Source organism: Zalophus californianus, chromosome 16 (assembly GCF_009762305.2).
Source record: "Zalophus californianus isolate mZalCal1 chromosome 16, mZalCal1.pri.v2, whole genome shotgun sequence".
Taxonomy (NCBI): domain Eukaryota; kingdom Metazoa; phylum Chordata; class Mammalia; order Carnivora; family Otariidae; genus Zalophus; species Zalophus californianus.
Genome location: NC_045610.1, coordinates 38,046,257 through 38,064,872, shown reverse-complemented (window position 1 = coordinate 38,064,872; position 18,616 = coordinate 38,046,257). Strand labels below are relative to the sequence as shown.

General features: G+C 44.4%; 1 protein-coding gene across 2 annotated transcripts; it reads right to left on the bottom strand.

Annotated features, from left to right (window-relative positions):
- Window positions 1–988: 988 nt before the first annotated feature.
- On the bottom strand, window positions 989–18,245 carry MRPL45 (mitochondrial ribosomal protein L45). Of its 2 annotated transcripts, none has more exons than XM_027568465.2 (8): window positions 18,116–18,245; window positions 10,753–10,930; window positions 9,809–9,926; window positions 6,771–6,869; window positions 4,740–4,788; window positions 3,130–3,279; window positions 2,506–2,679; window positions 989–2,309 (listed from the first exon to the last, which is right to left on the bottom strand). In XM_027568465.2, exons 1-8 carry the CDS (start codon window positions 18,236–18,238, stop codon window positions 2,223–2,225), a joined length of 978 nt encoding a protein of 325 aa, XP_027424266.1. In that variant the 5' UTR covers window positions 18,239–18,245; the 3' UTR covers window positions 989–2,222. The 2 variants fall into 2 exon arrangements, with proteins under 2 accessions (XP_027424266.1, XP_027424265.1); XM_027568464.2 differs by lacking the exon at window positions 18,116–18,245 and adding an exon at window positions 11,835–11,984 and having other exon boundaries at window positions 993–2,309.
- Window positions 18,246–18,616: the final 371 nt, after the last annotated feature.

Sequence of the window (18,616 nt, the reverse complement as noted above, 5' to 3'; positions counted from 1 at the left end):
AAATAATGAATGCTTTTTCTTGACCACCAGAGTTCGTTGTAGCTTATTCATTACGGTGATTTTCTTTCTCCAATGTTCTTAAACGGGCACAGCAGATAGGGAGGGAAACAAGAGTAAGCCCGGGGTAACTACACTGCAGCCTTCAGGCCTTCGGGGTGGTCTGGCTAATTCTCAGCCAGTCCCCAGCTCTGTGGCTGGCACTGCAGACTGTCTCTGCCCGGCCCTTCAAGCCAATCCTTTACATCTGGGCCATCTGCTCTGCTGGATCTGATCCCAAGGGGAAACGGAAATTGCACTTATCCTCTGGTGCCCTGGTGGCCGCTAGTGCTTAGCCGCCATTCAGGATCATCTAGAGACCCCTGACACAGACCTTGGGGAGTGGGAGGAAACAGTCATCTGAAGCACTGTTTCTACATATTCAGAGCTCAATCGGTCACGTGCCCAGTAAGTGTGCTCTTTTCATTTCTCTGCTTCCCTATCCTCCCTGGATTACTTCCCCTTACTCCATACTCCCCAGCTGTGGATCCTGCTGAAAGCACTTGCCTTCTCAATTTGCCTTAATCCAGGGCTCAGGCAAATAGGATGTGGCCAAACCTCACTTCAGCAGAAATGCCTCAAAATGATGTACATTTTAAGCCAAAAGGGTTGAGACTTAAGTAGTATGATTAAGAGTGGCTGCTTTGGATTAACCCACCAGTGCTGCCTCTCCCCTAGGCATACACATCTCGTTCCCGTAGTCTGCATTCGGCAGCTGCTATAAAAACATCAGTTTTCCCCAGTGAGGACTGGTCTGTTGGAGGCTTTGCTGAGATGGTAGTTTCAGAAAGACTGAGGAGTTAGGCTCTTCTTCTTTTTTAATAAACTTATTTTAGGGAGAGAGAAAGAGCGAGAGAGCATAATTGGGGGAGGGGCAGAGGGGGAGGGAGAGAGACAAGCAGACTCCCCTGTTGAGTGCAGAACCCAACTTGGGGCTCCATCCCAGGACCCTGAGATAATGACCTGAGCCAAAATTGAGAGTTGCATGCTCAACTGACTGAGACACCCAGGCACTCCAAGGAGTTAGGTTATTCTTGACCTGATTCTACGTTCTTTGGATTCTACTCTCAGAATAAGGTGAGAACAGATTAATCCTGACCCCAAGTGACAGACTCATTGAAAGAAAATTCTAGGCTGGGAAAATAGAAAGTATGACAATTAAGGTCCTGTTTTTTAAGGGGAGCCCACACTGGGCTGATGAAAGTTATAGTACAAGCCAAGCTTGCTGCTGGTACAGAGTGATTTCCCTTGTCATACCTCAGACCACCCAGGACACAGAAGCAGGTCAAGTCCCACATCTTCCTCCCGACAGCCCAGCTAGAGCTCAGGAACAAGGAGAGGCAAGGCTGCTTCACTCAAAACAGGTTCATATTCTAGTACATTTGCCTTACCAATGGGGACTGGAAAGAACAGTCACCATCTCCAAGAGGTGCTAAAAATCAGGGAACAAAGTCTTACAGATGGAATACCCAAATGTATCACCTCCCCCATGGCCCCTAGCTCCTCCCATGCTTCCTGGGACCACACCAGGATGCAGCTGATAATTAGGAACACAATCCAAAGGCTGAAGGATAAATGATTTCTTTGGATTTACATTCTTCTATGAAGTACAAATGCTGATTAAGTGAGTCAGTATATGAGAAAAAACCTTAAATCTTCAATGAACACTAATTATTCTTCCCACGTCTGGACTTCCTGGAAGCCACATCACTCACAGTTCAGCCCATCTTCCATTTCTGCCTTCTGGTCTACTTCTAGCCTAAGCCCGGGGACAGGTACATAACTCACCACAGTTTGTCCAACACCCTGACAGTGTTTTATTTCAAACTCTAATCCCTGCATTGTAATTAAAAAGAAAATTCTGCCAGTTTGCTCCTGATGGTCTCTGCCGCAGAAAAAACAGGTATCCAAAACATACCTTCCATTGAGACTCAGAACCTAGACATACAATTTAAAAAGAAAGAAGAAGTGGGTTCATGTATGTGCATATCAGCTACCCACCCACCTGGGACCAGCCATCAGCCATGGTTGCCGAGGAGATGGCTAGAAACACCTGAGCAGGAGAGGAAAGGACAAAGGTAGATCTTTCTATAGCATGATGGAGAGATGATGGACTTCACAGCTACCAGACTCCACAGAGTCCAGCCACCTCATCACATGTTTCAACCCAGGAGTCATTTTTGCCATCAGGATAGCTGAGGCTTACAGGCCTCTCCCTGTGGCTCTTCATAGTCTTCCCAGGGTTTCAGCTGGGGCCCAGGGATCATCACCGTCTGAAAGAGCAGGAAGCTGAGTTACCTACCATCTGAGGCCATGACTTACCCAGAAGAGATTCACCCTCACCTCCTCCATGGAGGATTCCCCTTCCCTGGTGCTGCATCACCACCCCCTCTCTCCACTAGGTGGAGCCCAACAGGAGTGGCTTAAAATGGCATAAGCACTGCCCCAGCTCTCCTAAATCACACTTACCTTAAGGATGGTCTGCTTAGGGGGTGCCCATGGGGGAATGATCTTGCCATGCATTCTCCAGCTCCCGTAGGGATTTACCAGGTGCTTTTCAAACACAACATACTCCAGGACATCCCTGGGCACATCTTCCTGTCCGTACATCAGCCGGCCAAACCGGTCATAGATGGCCAGAGTCTGCAAGGATGAAAGCAAATCTGGCCTGTTAGTATTCAGAGTTGGTTTTCTTGTTTTGTTTCTATTTTTCTTTGTTTTTATTTTTTATGCCACACAACCATTTTTAAAACAACCGTAACAAAAACTTTTAACGAGTAGGACAAATTATTTCCGAATTCTGATCTAGACTAAGTGATCAACTACTGACACTTTTCTCTTGGAGGGTTTTTGACTAGAGCTGGAGAGGTGGGAGAGGGAGGATCAGGAAGGGTGGGAGAGAGCATCCTCACACCTGTCTTAGCAGAGCTAACATCTAGCACTGGGTAGGGCACACTGACCGAGCGAAGAAGACCATGGTGAACCACCTTTCCTTAGAGCCCAGTCTTGGGAAGCTGTCCCCAGGACTCCAGAGGTAGGTACCTGACCTGAGAGTGAAGAAAAGCGAGGAGGAAAGCAGACTGGTGCCTCTACCTGCCGGGTGTGCATGCGGACAGTGACCTGGCCGTATATGTTGCCCTGGTTCAGGAGACTCGAACAGCGAACCTGAACCACCTGTGGTGGCTCTAAAGATTCTATGAAGCTCCAGCGGACGGTCTTATAGGTGATGTCCCAGACCATGTCCTGAAGGCAGAGGAGAACAAGGTCAACTGGGGTTTTCCTTCCCTTTAGGAAAGCTGGTGCATCCTTCCACACCTGTTCTCACCTCCAGCGATACTACAGCCACATCACACAACATATCCCACCAAATGCTTTCCTGTGCCTGCCATTTCTCTCTTTCCAGAGTTTTGATCAAACTATTGCTTAAGCCCACCTCGAAATGACCCTTTCCATCCAAATCAGTAACTCAAGACCCACCTACCTTCTTAAGGAACCTTCTCCAAATCAGTGAAAACCACACTCCAAAATGTCAGCTTATCTAATACACCATTACTCCCTCCTCATACTTTTTTAAATATATTTTTTATTTTTTAAAGATTTTTTTTTTTTTAAGTAATCTCTGCACCCAACATGGGGCTTGAACTTACAACCTGAGATCAAGAGTTGCATGCTCTGCCAACAACGCCGGCCGGGCGCCCCTCCCTTATACTTTCATAACCTGCTAGTTATTGCATGTATATCTGTTGACTGCATATATGTTGTCTTATCCCCCCTCGCCGGCTAGCACTGAAGAATGGGATTTTACAGGGATAGAAAGGCTAGCCTGCGAGGACCAGATCAGTTATATGTGACCACAGGGAGATGAGGCTGAGCTGATAGAAACTAAAGTTTTTTTTTTTTTTAAGATTTTATTTATTTATTTGACAGAGAGTGAGAGCAGGAACACAAGCAGGGGGAGTGGGAGAGGGAGAAGCAGGCTTCCCGTGGAGCATGGAGCCTGATGTGGGGCTCGATCCCAGGACCCTGGGATCATGACCTGAGCCGAAGGCAGACGCTTAACGACTGAGCCACCCAGGTGCCCCGAAACTAAAGTTCTTATTCTTTTTTTTTTTTTTTTAACTTATTTGTCAGAGACAGCGAGAGAGCACACACGCACACAAGCAGGGGGAGCGGCAGGCAGCGGGAGAGGGAGAAGCAGGCTCCCCGCTGAGCAAGGAGCCCGATGTGGGGCTCAATCCCAGGACCCTGGGATCATGACCTGAGCCGAAGGCAGATACTTAACTGAGCCACCCAGGCATCCCTAAAGTTCTTATTCTTGAACCACAAAGTCCCCATATTGGGGCATCTCCCCAAGTACCTAGCACCTTGGTTAACACACTATGTAAGCCTCCTGAATGCTCGCTAGATCCTTTATCATACTGTAGGTGCACAGAGGGCTGCCTAATACAGCCCGCACCCTGACCTCAGCCCCCAGAGCCTGAGGTTTCAGTGCTGCCTACTGTGGGACTTTCTCCTTCCTTGTACGCAGGGCCCGTACCAAAGTCCGTGTCAAGTCAGGACCTTTCAGCCAAAAACAAAGGAACCTCAGCTTTTGCCTTAAACTTCCTGTACTTGCAAAACCGATCCTTCTTAAGAAACCAGAGGTGATGTCTGGAATCTGCCCATTCAGGCATCCCACAGTTCTAAGGAGGTTGAGGACCTACCGGAAAACAGTTTTCAGTTACCAAGGTATGAAGCCGGTCATGGTCTGAGCTAAAAAAGAAAAAGATATAGATCACTGGCTCCTGCTTTATGATACCCCTTCCGAAAGTGGAAAATGGCCCTCAAAATGGACAATTCTTCTTACAAACATTTTCTGCATGCCTACAATAAGCCAAGTAATATGCTGAAGTCCTGAGCACATAAAGATGAACATGGTTAAAAGACGCTGAGATCTAACTGCAGAGTGAAATTATGTTTGAAACTCAAGAGCAGAAACAAATTTCTCAGAAATTACCATACATCCTTAAGAAGGGCAAGAGACCCTCACAAATCCAACACAAAAAATAAAAAACCTCATCTCATCTCCTCTTACCTCAGACATATCATCAATACCAACTGGATTGGCCTTGCACTTTACACTTTTTTTTTTTTTTTAAATAATCTCTATACCCAACATGGGGCTCAAACTCACAACCCTGAGATTAAGAGTCGCATGCTCTACCGACTGAGCCAGCTAGGTGTCCCACATCTTTTTTTTTTTTTTAAAGATTTTATTTATTTATTTGACAGAGAGAGACACAGCTAGAGAGGGAGCACAAGCAGGGGGAGTGGGAGAGGGAGAAGCAGGCTTCCCACCGAGCAGGGAGCCCGATGCAGGGCTTGATCCCAGGACCCTGGGACCATGACCTGAGCCGAAGGCAGACGCTCAACGACTGAGCCACCCAGGCACCCCACAGGTGTCCCACATCTTACACTGTCTGTGAACCTAGCCAAAAAATAAGCAGCTCTCTTTTCTGGTCCTTTCCTTCCACCCCACCCCCCACCTCCCCCAATCCTTGCTGCTACCAGAGTGACTTAGTCAGGCTGATCCTATGTAGGAATAGTAAGAAAACAAACAGCAAACCCCAGCTCCTGAACATACAGGATTTTAGAAGGTTCCTAGCTGAGGGGTTTCAAATAAACCTGAGATCAGGCATGAATTAGTGTCTTTCACATACACATTCATGACTTTTCCCCACAGTTTAACAACTCCTGGAAAGTTTCAATCTTTGTTCCTTCAAATAATCTTGTCCCTAATCCCAGAGTGGATAAGGGATTAATTCTGTCCATGTGCTTCCCTTGCACCTCTACTCCTAACAGAAAAGGTCATTTTCCCCAAGCCATTTCCCCCACTGTAGCTCTAGACTAGACCAGACTGGACTAACCTGAGTGTTGATGACAGCTACAACCACCACCAGGCCTGGCACCTCTCAATGAACTCTTCCTCCTCACTGTCCTAGCCTAGAGATCTTCAGCAGAAATAAGTTCCCTTGTCTAGGAATTCACTTACCATCTACAATAGAACTCACACTTAAAAATTAAAAGGAAGACATCCATTTCTGGCAACATAATGGACTGAGCTCATGTGAAACTACGCCCACTATAAACATCTAGAAATGTTGGACGGGATATAATACACACAGACACACATACATTTTAAAATGCTCTAGTTCACAAGAAAGGTAAATTTCCTAGATGCTAAAAGGAAAGAGAACTAAAACCAGAATAGAAAGAACACAACCTGACATCATGACAGCATATGGGATGATTAAACGGATCTAGAAATAGGATCTGATGGCTAGGAACACTCTTCCTAAATCCTTGAACCCTCAAAGAGCAGGGAGTTGGAATTGAGATCCCTGCACAAAGCTGTGACCTTCAAGTCCTGCACCTGCAACAAAGGAAGACTACAAAAATAGTAGAGAGATAAAGCTTCTCTCTGTCTAGGGCTGTTGGGGGGGACTAAAAAAATTAAAGTCCTAAGCCCACATTATACTCAGACGTGGACACAGAATTTATGATACCTATATGATGTAAGAATTCCTAAGATAAGAAATTAACATTAAAAACTGAACCTGGGGCTGCCTGGCTGGCTCAAACACACACCTAGACTTATCTAGGTCACTCTAGAACTCTTAACCAAAGGAAAAAAAAAATCTGCCTAGAGTAACAGCTGCCGAAAACGTAACAGGTATGAGATAGAATTCACTTACTTGTTCAGACAAAGATGAGCTTCAATAAAAATATCCTTAGCTTTTTCAGGGAAGTCCTTTATTTTAAAATTCGGATCATGTTCTCTTATCTTCCGGATTCTGTAAAATTAAGTATGAGAATCATTTCTTTCTTTTTTCACTTTTTAAATAAGCTCTATGCCCAACGTGAGGCTTGAACTCACGACCCGGAGATCAAGAGTCGCATGCTCTACCAAGTAGCCCAGCCAGGTACCCCAAGAATCATTTCTAAAAACTTCATATAATATCCATAACTCACAGCTTACGTTAACTGTCATTAATGTCTGTCCACTTATTCAATAATTGTTTTCTGAATGTTCCAAGTCCTGTAAATTCAACCTTCTAACTCACACATCAATCATTCTAATGAAAGACCAAGGCTTCTTATAGTGAAATTTCAGAATTCTGGCATCAAAGAGAACATCCTATAAGCACTAAGGAATAAAACACAGGTTTTACACAAAGGCTCAAGAATCAGAATGACATCAGGCTTCTAACTCTAGCAACATTAGAAGTTAGAAAAACAATGGCGCAGTGCTATTAATTAAGGAAATTATTTTTAGCTCAGAATTGTACACCTGGGCAAATTATAAATGAAGTGGGAGAGTAAAAGAGTATTTCTTAGACTTGAATGATCTCATGTATCTACTATGCACCCTTTCTCAGGAAGCTGCTGAGGAATGTGCTCCACCAAGATAACAGCATAAACCATGAAAGACAGACATAAAATCCAGGAAACAGGGAACACAACAGCAGAGCGAGACAAAAGGAGTTATCAGGAGGATGACAGAAGTAGATCCCAAGATGTTCAGTGGGCCTAAAGAGCAATCAGTCCAGACAGAAACAAGTAAGAAAGGTCAAGAGGAATTTCTTCTTGAAAATGAAATAAATACTTAATGTTTTCAATGTGCTGAGAAGAAATTTATACAACTAGAAGTTCTGTAAGCAAATGAGGAAAAAAAAACCACAACTTAACTCCAGAAAAAAAAAAAATACGCAGGAAAAGTCATGATAATGTACTGCACGACTCAGCTGTTGACAGTATTTTTTCATAGTTATAATAATGTAACCAGGGAATGCTGATCTAATCAAAGAGTTAAATATATTGGAGAATGAGAAATACCGTAACCAAATGAAATTTATCCCAGGAATGCAAGGTTGGCTTAACATTCAAAAATCCATTAATGTAACACAATATATCAATAGAATAAAGGACAATGATCACATGATCATCTCAATAGACACAGAAAAAGCATGTGACAAAATCTGACACCCCCTCTGCATTCTTTCCATCTCAGAGCCTTCCTTGTGCTGTTGTCTTCCTAGAATGCTATTCCTCACGACACCCCTCTACCTAGCTAACTGTAAGCAATCCTTTAGGTCCCAGCTTTAAATGTCATTTCCTCAGGGAAGCTTTCCCTGAACTCCCAGACCAAGTTATCTTTCCCTGTCATGTGATCCCAAAGCACTCATACTTCACCATACCTGTAATTATTTAATTGTGTGCAATAAGTATTTAATGGCTGTTTTCCTCCCGTATATGATAAGTCCATGATAAAACCATATGTGCTTTTGTTCATCATCATCATGGACCCTACCACCAAAGAGCTCACAATCCCGGAGAGAAATACATGAGAGGAAATCAGTTATCAAAAATAGTAAGCATAGGGGCGCCTGGGTGGCTCAGTCGTTAAGCATCTGCCTTCGGCTCGGGTCATGATTTCAGGGTCCTGAGATCGAGCCCCACATCGAGCTCCCTGCTCAGCAGGAAGTCTGCTTCTCTCTCTCCCACTCCCTCTGCTTGTGTTCCCTCTCTCGCTGTGTCTCTCTCTGTCAAATAAATAAATAAAATCTTAAAAAAAAAAAAAAGAAATAGTAAGTGTAGGTGCACAGTTACAATTACAGTAAAGGCAGCTCCAGAAAGAGTCAGGGAAGGCTTAAAAGCAGACATGATGCACAACTGGTTCTTGAGAAATGAACTGGAGTTATCAGGTAAAGGAGGAGGAAAAAGACATTTTCAAGGCAAAGGAAAGAATGTACAAAGACAGAGAATCACAGCACAACACTGCCAAGGAACTGGCAATTAGTTTGGAAATGCTGATTTAGGATGAGAAAAGTGGACTAAGAAGATGACAGTGGAGGGGCGCCTGGGTGGCTCAGATGGTTAAGCGTCTGCCTTTGGCTCAGGGCATGATGCCAGGGTCCTGGGATCGAGTCCCATATTGGGCTCCCTGCTCCGTGGGAAGCCTGCTTCTCCCTCTGCCTCTGCCTCTGCCTCTGCCTCTCTCTCTCTCATGAATAAATAAAACATTAAAAAAAAAAAAAAAAGAAGAAGATGACAGTGGAAAGGAAGACAAGAGCCAGATTTACAAAAAGCTGTGAATACCACTGAAGTCTGGATTTTATTCTTCAAGTAATAGCCACAGAAGAGGTTTAATGGAAAGGTGATATGATAAGATCTGTATTTAGAGAAATAAATTATGGCTACATGAAGAATTAATAAAGACTCAATATGCTTCTGCACAGAAAACTATAAACAATCCCAAAGAACCTCTGAGTGACAAATACTAAATGTTTCCATCCTTTCAACTAAAAGAGAGACTAAGAAGGTTTTGGTTTCTGCTCCTTAGTTAAGACCTAGTTAGCTCCGTAAAACAGGTCTGTCTTTTTTACCCTTTTTGGCTTTTTATTCTCCGTAGTTCAAACTCTAAGGTATTTCCCATATAAATATGCTTTTATTATTATTTAAAATTTTAAAATATGTGATCAAGAAAGTGTTCTACAAACTTCTAAGTCACCTCTCTAACTGATGTGACAAAAATACCAATGAAGGCTGAGAGGCAAAGAATCAAAAAGCCCATATTCTTCTACATTAACTAAACTCTATTACAGAGAAAAATATACTGTCAAGTTATCAAAGGAGTTATGTCCAACCCAATTCACCTAAGATGGCCTCTCTGGAATAAAATAGCAACAAGAAATTTGTGTTCTCTTGATTCCCAGTTGTCCCAGATACCTACGACAATTGTGATGCCACCTTCTTCTTCAATCGCTCACTTCTCTGTGCCAAACCTTCCTTTGCAAGAGATGACAAGCGAGCATCACCTTCTGGAGGAACGTAGGTGTCAAAGATACCAGCTGTAGTGAAAGAAGAAAACAAGTAGGCATTGAAAGATTGAGGAAAAAGTCATCTAGTCATCTTGAGGTCATATAAAATTGAGAGGTACCATGGTATAAAGTGGACTAATAAAGTAGACTTCCACGTACAGGGAACTCTGTTACATTAGAAATAAACAGAATAAGATAATTTAAGTCTTCTCTCAGAGCCTCAATTTCTTCTTGTACAAAATGGAGAAATTTCACCCTTGCCTTCTAAGAACAGGTGTGTAAACAAGATCAAAGATGACCTCATGTGGGGCGCCTGGGTGGCTTAGTCAGTTAAGCATCTGAGTCTTAATTTCAGTTCAGGACTGTGGGATCCAGCCACAAGTAGGGCTCCAAGCTCAGTGGGGAGTCTGCTTGAGATTCTTTCCTTAAGCCCCTCCTCCCACTCATGTGCGCATGCATGCTCTCTCTCTATATTTAAAATAAATAAATAAGGGGCGCCTGGGTGGCTTAGTTGGTTAATCGACTGCCTTCAGCTCAGGTCATGGTTCCAGGGTCCTGGGATAGAGCCCCTCATCAGGCTCCCTGCTTGGCAGGAAACCTGCTTCTTCCTCGCCCACCACCCCTGCTTGTGTTCCCTCTCTCGCTGTCTCTCCCTGTAAATTAAATTAATAAATAAAATCTTTTAATAAAAATAAAAAACTTTTAAATATAGTAAACACAAAGTAAATCATTATTGGGGCTGAGCTGATTTTGTAGTTAGTTAAATACAGTCAATCATGGTTTAAATCATTCCATTTTCCAGAATATCTCTGAAAGGAGGAAATTCAGTCAGGGTCTCAGAAATACCATGCCTCACCTGTACAGGCCAGATGTAGGGGACGTTCCAAACGTTCTGGAGGAATGACCAGACCTGCTTTCCGGGCAAATTCTATAAACTCCTTTTCTGATTTGTATTTGGGTTTGTAAGTAGGAGGTGTGAAACGTTTCTTAGTTCTCACTGGAACTACAACTGTGGACTGAGTCACCAGGACTGGCTGTAAGACAGGAAAAGGTTAGGATAAAGGGGACCTGGAAAGAAATCTACCTTGAAGAAACTCTAAGCAAAGACAGAAAGGGCACAACCAAAGAATGACTTAGGAACAATTATAAAGCCACGTTTCAGTGGGGAAACACTCATGGGTGTCTTAACTAGAAGCCTGTAAGCAACCTTTACTAACACCACTCAACATTTACTAAAGGCTTTCCTCTGGTACGTTCCATAGTACACGACTATGCCAAGTCCCAGGGATGCAGAGTTGATTAAAGCAAGGCTTCTGCTTTCAAAGAACCTTCAGTCCCATGGGAAACTTAAACATCAACCCAACACTGAAAAGAGAGCAATGCTATCATTAAAGCATAAGAAAAGTCCTCTTCTTGGCATCTTCCTTATATTTACTCGGATTACAACCTGCTCATTCTGTTGGGAGCCTAACTGTAAACTTTATTCTGTCATTCTAGCTCCCAAAAGATCAATAACGTCTTTAAGAGCCAGACCTCTTTTCTCTCTGACCGTGAGTTTTTACTCAGTCAGTACAGTGACGGTATAAAACTCCCTCCTTTCCAACTGTTCAATTTAGAACATGCTAAGAACCAAGGGGAAGCGAGCCCAGCTTCCAAACCATGACTTCTTTCCCCTTTAATACCAACCCGCCAGACAGACCCAAACCACACTGGAGAAACTTCATCCCCGAGAATTTGCTCGTCCTCGTGGTCTTTACGGGGCTCTCCCCACGCCGCCACTTAGCTTAGTAGCGGGGTCCCGTCTACCTCAAACTCTTCCGTAACTAGGTGCGACTTGTATCGTCCAAGCCCACCAAGGACAGCTGCAAAGCGAGTATTCCCCTCTACTCTGTGGCCTCCTCCAGCCCCTAGAATCCTACCCACCCGGCCCCTACCCACCTGACGAGACCACCATCCTAGAGCTTTGGATAAACAAAACAACCCCCGCGGCACGGGGGCTGCCATTTTGGTCCCGCAAAGGCCGCTGGGATGGGGACTAGGCTTTAAGAGCCGAGGGCACGAGAGAGGGCGCATAGGGTGGAGCTTCCCCGGGTGTGGAATTTTCCGGGGCGCGCGCCCTCCGCCGAAGTGTGAGCGGCGCGAACGCGCACGTGCGCGTTGTGGGGGTGGATAGAGAACGGACTGCGCGCGTGCGCATTTAGCGGCGTTGGGGGTGGGGTGGAGCGCACGGCTGTCACGCGCCAGAGAGCACTGGAGCGCAAGCTGCGCCTGCGCTCGAGGCTTTCTGGCCGCAAGGAGTTGCTGCGTTCTTGTCAAGATAGGGATGTTGCTGCACCTTGCTTGCATTCCCCAAAGAATGAAGAGGTACTGCCCTTCGGAGACAAGTGTTTTTCTTCAGTGCCTACTTTGATCTACTTTGATTACAGAACGAAAATGACTGGTTTCTGGATCTGTATCTGACCTCAATATGCTATGTAACCTTAAACATTGCTACTTTTCCCAATCTGAACCGTGTGAAGAAAATTCTTACTGTCAAATTAAAGAGATTAATGCCTACTGTGTTTATTGGACAAACATAATACTGTGTTTTTGAAGCAAAAGACACATGGACTAACAAAAACATTTCTTGTTTGTCCTTTTGGGAAAGAGGCACGGGTTTAATCGTAACAAATAATAGCTTATACTTTAGAAATGTTTACTATGTGCCAAGCAATTTTCTAAGCATTTTGCATATATTAACTCAATCACTCCTCACCGCAAACAAGAGTAATACTCTTATCTACGAGGTTGGGTCACAGAGAAATCAAGCATGTGATTTATTTAAGGTCATACGGCTAATTACTGTCAGAACTGGGATTCAAATCCAAGCTGACTGAATCCAGAAACCATGCTCTAATTACTATGCTGGACTGCTTCACGTTCGGTTGTTAAAGGATTTATGATGTTGGGATCATCCTGGAAAATCCAATGCTGTCATCATTGCTGAATGACAAACACTTTCCACACTTACCTGTAGGTTCTTAACTTATTCTGCCAATTAGTGTTTATTGAGGACTTACCTATTTTGCAGTGAGTTAAGAGCTTGTGGTATGCACATACAAGAGTTTACAGGCTGGAATAGAACTGTTAACAAAAGTCCAGATAAAATGCTCCCGACTATCAAAGGAGAGAGATTACTTTTGGGTTTCAGGATCACTTGTATTGCCTTAAATCTCAGCTTCTCAATTATAATGTAAATTATTCAAGGGTAAGAATAGCCCCACAGTTCTAGCCACGGCACTGAACCTATAGCATGACACATAAATAGGGACATGAAATTAGGTGCTATATGTATGTGTTAAAAGAATGTATATTATTAAGCATTTAAATGAGAGATAGCTCATTATTTCTTAACAGACTCTATGCCCCAGAAAATAAAATGTGAATTTTTTTTTACTGGTGTCCCTACTGAAGTGAGGAAATTCCGTTCCATGATGAGTGGTTATTAATACAGAATACTGAGATACTCTATCCGAGATTATCTCCTCCATCGTTGAGTTTTATATTAGCTTTACATGGTAGCCAATACATCCCAGATCACTTCTGTCTGCCCTCTGATCGGTTTCTTTTTTTTTAAGATTTTACTTTTCTTTCTTTTTCCTTTTTCCTTTTTTCTTTTTCTTTTTTTTTTTTTTAAGATTTTATTTTTGAGTAATGTCTACATCTGGCGTACCTGGGTGGCTCATTTGGTTAAGCAAGCGTCTGCCTTCGGCTCAGGTCATGATACCAGGGTCCTGGGATGCAGCCCCAGTTGTTGGGTTCATCTGTTCAGCGGGGAGCCTGCTTCTCCCTCTCCCTCTGCCTGCGCCTCCCCCTGCTCGTGCGCGCGTGCTCTCTCTCAAATAAATAAATAAATAAAATCTTAAAAAAAAAAGTAGGGGTACCTGGGTGGCTCAGTCGTTAAGCGTCTGCCTTCGGCTCAGGTCATGGTCCCAGGGTCCTGGGAACGAGCCCCACATCGGCCTCCCTGCTCAGCGGGAAGCCTGCTTCTCCCTTTCCCACTCTCCCTGCTTGTGTTCCCTCTCTCGCTGTGTCTCTGTCAAATAAATAAATCTTAAAAAAAAAAAAAGTAATCTCTACACCCAACGTAGGACTCAAACTTAACAACCCTGGGATCAAGAGTCGCATGCTCCACTGACTGAGCCAGCCAGGGGCCCCTGTGATCAGCTTCTCAGGGAATACAAACTTGTTCTATATCACCCTGGATGAAATAATAAGGGAAGTTGATATCAGTTAATTCATTCTGAGATGAATCATAAGCGGGTTTTTTAAAATAGCTGCTCATTTGGAAAATTCATATTATCTTCCTACCTCATTAAGTCCCTGGAAAACTGGGAGCTGTTGGAGAAATAACACCAAACACCAAAAGGATATTTTTGAATCCTGCAACCCTAGTAGTTTGCATTTCTGAAAAGGCAAAATAAGAGCAATTAGAGGAAGGAGTAAGGTAGTTGGGAGCTCAGCCTTGCAAAAAAACAGTCTTGGACATAGTAGACACTCAAATATTTATTTAATTCAATAGATGGATGAGTAGAATCCCAGATGGAATATGATAAGGCAGAGAGCAAAGTTGATTTCCTGTTTCTTCAAACACAGGGGGTTCCTGGAATCCCTTGTTTTCCTATTGAAATTTCTCAATGGAGCCAAAGAGAATGGGATATCCCTTGAGCAGTGGGACATGTACTTGCATTTTTTTTCTCCTCCCAGTGGCAGATGACATCAGAGATTGGAACTTCTGAAATTGTGCCTGGTGACCTACATTCTAGGAGACGCACAGTTGATTTGAATGAAGAAAATCCTTCTGGAGAACTGGAAGATTCTGATTATAATATTTATTGATTACAGTAAACAATGTGATACTTGGATTGGAGCAAGTAATGGGCTTGCCATGTGTTTATATTGTACTTCCCTCTCTTGAGTGAAAGCATGACAAGCAAAATAAGTGAGTTGTTCAAGATAAGGTGACAGAAGAAACCAAGAATTCTGACTTACTATGTTCCCAACTGATCTTTAGCTAACAATTGTTAGCAAATCTTCTCTGTCACTCCAAGAGTTAACCGTCTATAGCTTTCACATAGTACTTAAGAACACTATAGTGCCTGAATTTACAACTTAGCTCCACCCTTTTTTCTTACGTATAGAAAGGGAATAATTAAATACCTAAATCACAGGGGTGCCTGGGTGACTCAGTCGGTTAAGCATCTGCCTTCGGCTCAGGTCATGATCCCAGGGTCCTGGGACAGAGCCCCACATCGGGCTCCCTGCTCAGAGGGAAGCCTGCTTCTCTGTCTACCCCTCCTCCACCTCATGCTCTCTCTCTCTCTCTCTCTCTGTCAAATAAATAAAACCTTTAAAAATAATAATAATATTGAATCACAGATCTGTACTTCTGAAACAAATAACGCAACATATTTTAAAAAAAAGAAAAAGAAGAAGATAACAGGAGAGGAAGAATGAAGGGGAGTAAGTCGGAGGGGGAGACGAACCAGGAGAGATGATGGACTCTGAAAAACAAACTGAGGGTTCTGGAGGGGAGGAGGGTGGGGGGATGGGTTAGCCTGGTGATGGGTATTAAAGACGGCATTCTGCATGGAGCACTGGGTGTTATGAACAAACAATGAATCATGGAACACTACATCAAAAACTAATAATGTAATATATGGTGATTAACATAACAAAAAATTTAAAAAAATAATAATAGAATAAATAAATACCTAAATCATAGAATTGTTAATAACTCATTAAATGAGTTCCCACTCTGGTTAGTTATGGCCACTGCTCCCAAGCCTCATGATAGTCCTGAAGGTACACACAGAGCCTAGCAGAGTCCTGGTAAGTGTAACCACTCTTTGTTCTGGACACAGGTAACATCCGTACCCCCAGAGTCCATCCCAGTGCAGTGTACCTAAAGCAAGAATATGAAACCATAAGTCCCTTAACCTGGATATGAACTGGAAATCCTCAGGGGAAGCCCTGTGTGTTAGCTCTCTTGACCTCAGCAGCAGTTTTCACCTCTGTTAAGGCTAAGATCACCGAAATGCAGGTAATTTCTGCCCACAAGTGACCCTTTATTTCCGTGCTGCCTACCTTTCTTCTGGAGCTGTTCTTTCTCATCCATCCTTCCACTCATCCCTGCTGCTGAGGACAAAGGCCATTTCCGTTGCCTTATTCTGCCTGCCTCAGACTCCTTATTTCTAAAGGTATATTGAGGAAGAGATATTGCTCATTGGGCTCAGCCAGAAAAAGAAGCACACGTAGCCTGCTCTTCAAGCTCGGTCTAGAAGTAATCCCTTGCCTCATCTTGCTCCCCTTTCACCCCAGCTGGCGAAATCAAGCAATAATCCTAAAAGGGAATTTCAGGCTATTTGTGACTTGCCCGTCTCCTCCCCTGTGCCACATTCAGGGAGGAGAGGGCAAAGCCCTTGGATCAGAGTAATCTGTTTCTAACCCACTTCCATTCTCAGGGATTACCTCTGCAGGAGGAGGGAGACAGAAATAAATCTAACACCTTAGCATTGGAAACCCGGGGAAGACGCTCCAGGAGGGCTGCCTGGAGGGCTGTAAGCATGGGGTTCTGGAGGATGGGAGCCTATTCTCTTATGCTGGGGCACCCTGCGAAAAGGTCCATAAACTTGAAAAGCAGTGCCTAGGGTAATGTTTGGCAATAACTGGCATTCTATAAATGTGTTGAACAAAAGAATGCAAAGTGTACAGATTGCAGGCAGGAAATAAATTGTGGGCAAAAGCAATTCCCTGGTTATACATACAACCTCACATCCTTATATGCACACCGACTTATGGCTAAAATCAATCAACCCACAAATAGGGGAGCGTGATAGAGGAAAAAGAGCTCTGGGTTGGGAGGCAGGAGACAAGGATGTAGTCCCATCGTTGCTGACATTGACTTCCCCTGTGGCCTCAGGCAAGTCACTTTGTGTCTCTGATCACTAATTTTTTTTTTTAAGATTTTATTTATTTGACAGAGAGAGAGACACAGAGAGAGAAGGAACACAAGCAGGGGGAGTGGGAGAGGGAGAACAGGCTTCCCACGGAGCAAGGAGCCTGATGTGGAGCTCCATCCCAGGACCCTGGGATCATGACCCGAGCCGAAGGCAGACACTTAATGACTGAGCCACCCAGGCGCCCCTCTGATCACTAATTTTGCCCATTAAAAAAAAAGTATCCTTCTAGAGCCGTAAAAGCCAAAGTCCCATGTGATGTATACTGAGTTCCTATTAATAATGTAAAGGCCTGAGTTCATTTATATACCAGCGAGGACTCCCTTTAGAGCCCCTTGTGAACCGACTGCTCAGTACCCCTCCCCTCCAGCCTGTAGTCTTTCCTCTGCCCCCCATGGACCCTGACATAGAAACATGTATCTTCCCACTGACCATTCTTCTGGGACGCTCTCCAGGAACTGAATGAGTGCTTCCCTCCCAGCAGTTTGGGGTTGAAGCCAGGGAAGCTGCGTGAATGCAGAAAACTTCCACTAGAGGGTACCAAGGCTGCACTGGGATCTCAGGCAGCGGGGAGGCCTAGCGGTACTAACCTTTCCAGGATTTTCAAACACCTCCTTTGAGAGATTTAGAGATCTCTGCTCATTGTTCCTTTCCTGGTCTGCTCCTGCCTGCTCCTTGGAAGGCTTAAGAAGTCTCTACTCCTTTGGCATCATTTTGATTTGATTTGACTTCAAATCAAAGGCAGCTTGGGGTAGCAGAATCCATGAGGGCTCTGGCAACTGATACAGACCTGGACCCACTACTTCCAAACTCAGTGTACCCATCTGTGAAATGGGGATCATAGAACTGACCTCGTCGGGCTGCTGTGAGCCCTGAGTGAACTCATATAGGGAAATGTGACCGGTAGACAGTAGGTGACTAAAACTGCTCTCGCCCTGGAGGAGAGTCCTAAGAGTTGCCACAAACTGGAAATGGCGTTGAAGAAAGAGAGATGGATTTGTCAGAGCTGAGTACCTCCAAACGAGAAATGTCACTGTTTGCCATTTTGCTTGGAGGCTTGCGGGTTTCCAGGAGGGTGCTGCTGGATCCTCCTCAGGTTTAGCCCTCAGTCCTGTTCTTCCTACACCCCCCACCCCCGTGTCAGCCCAGCCACAGTACCCTTCTGCCCCCTTCTTATCCTGCTTTCCGTGGAGGTGAGTTTAGTTTCTGCTTCCTGCTTACCTCTGAGACAAAAGTCTCTTGATTTTGCCCTGTGTTTTCTGAAGCATCACTTCTCCACCTGGTTCCGTTCTTCCCTTTTCTTCTCTTTTCTCCCATAGTCACTTCTAGGGTGGAACGTGCCATCTGTTTCTGGGCCGGAGCAGAAGTCTGGGAAAGGGGGAGGGAAGGCCTGTCAGGGCTTGCGTGTCAGCAGACACGTTACAGCTACAGGGCAAACCAGGGTGAAACCGCAAGCCAGAGGCCTCAGGGCAGACGGCCTAAGGCCCGCCCCTCAGCAACTCTCTCATCTGTCTCACCCCAGAGCTTTCCTGGCAGGAGTGGGAGAGGTTGGTATCGAGTCCTTGAGCCCTGACTCATTCCCTGACCTAGTTGGGTGTTACCCAGTTATCTCCCAAATCTCTCTCCAGAAGCCTTCCTTAGCAACAGGACCGTGTCATCCCAGAAAGCAGAAGAGACAGAAGAAGAAAGCAGACCACCCACTTATTTCATCCCCATCTGAGG

Excerpts from the sequence above, each read along its gene's own strand:
- MRPL45 (XM_027568464.2), bottom strand. The coding sequence starts at position 11,969 with ATGCGCCCTCTCTCGTGCCCTCGGCTCTTAAAGCCTAGTCCCCATCCC. Across the intron at positions 10,931-11,834 it reads TAGGATGGTGGTCTCGTCAG|CCAGTCCTGGTGACTCAGTC; the intron begins GTGGGTAGGGGC and ends CCTGTCTTACAG. Across the intron at positions 6,870-9,808 it reads AAGGTGGCATCACAATTGTC|AATCCGGAAGATAAGAGAAC; the intron begins GTAGGTATCTGG and ends TTAATTTTACAG.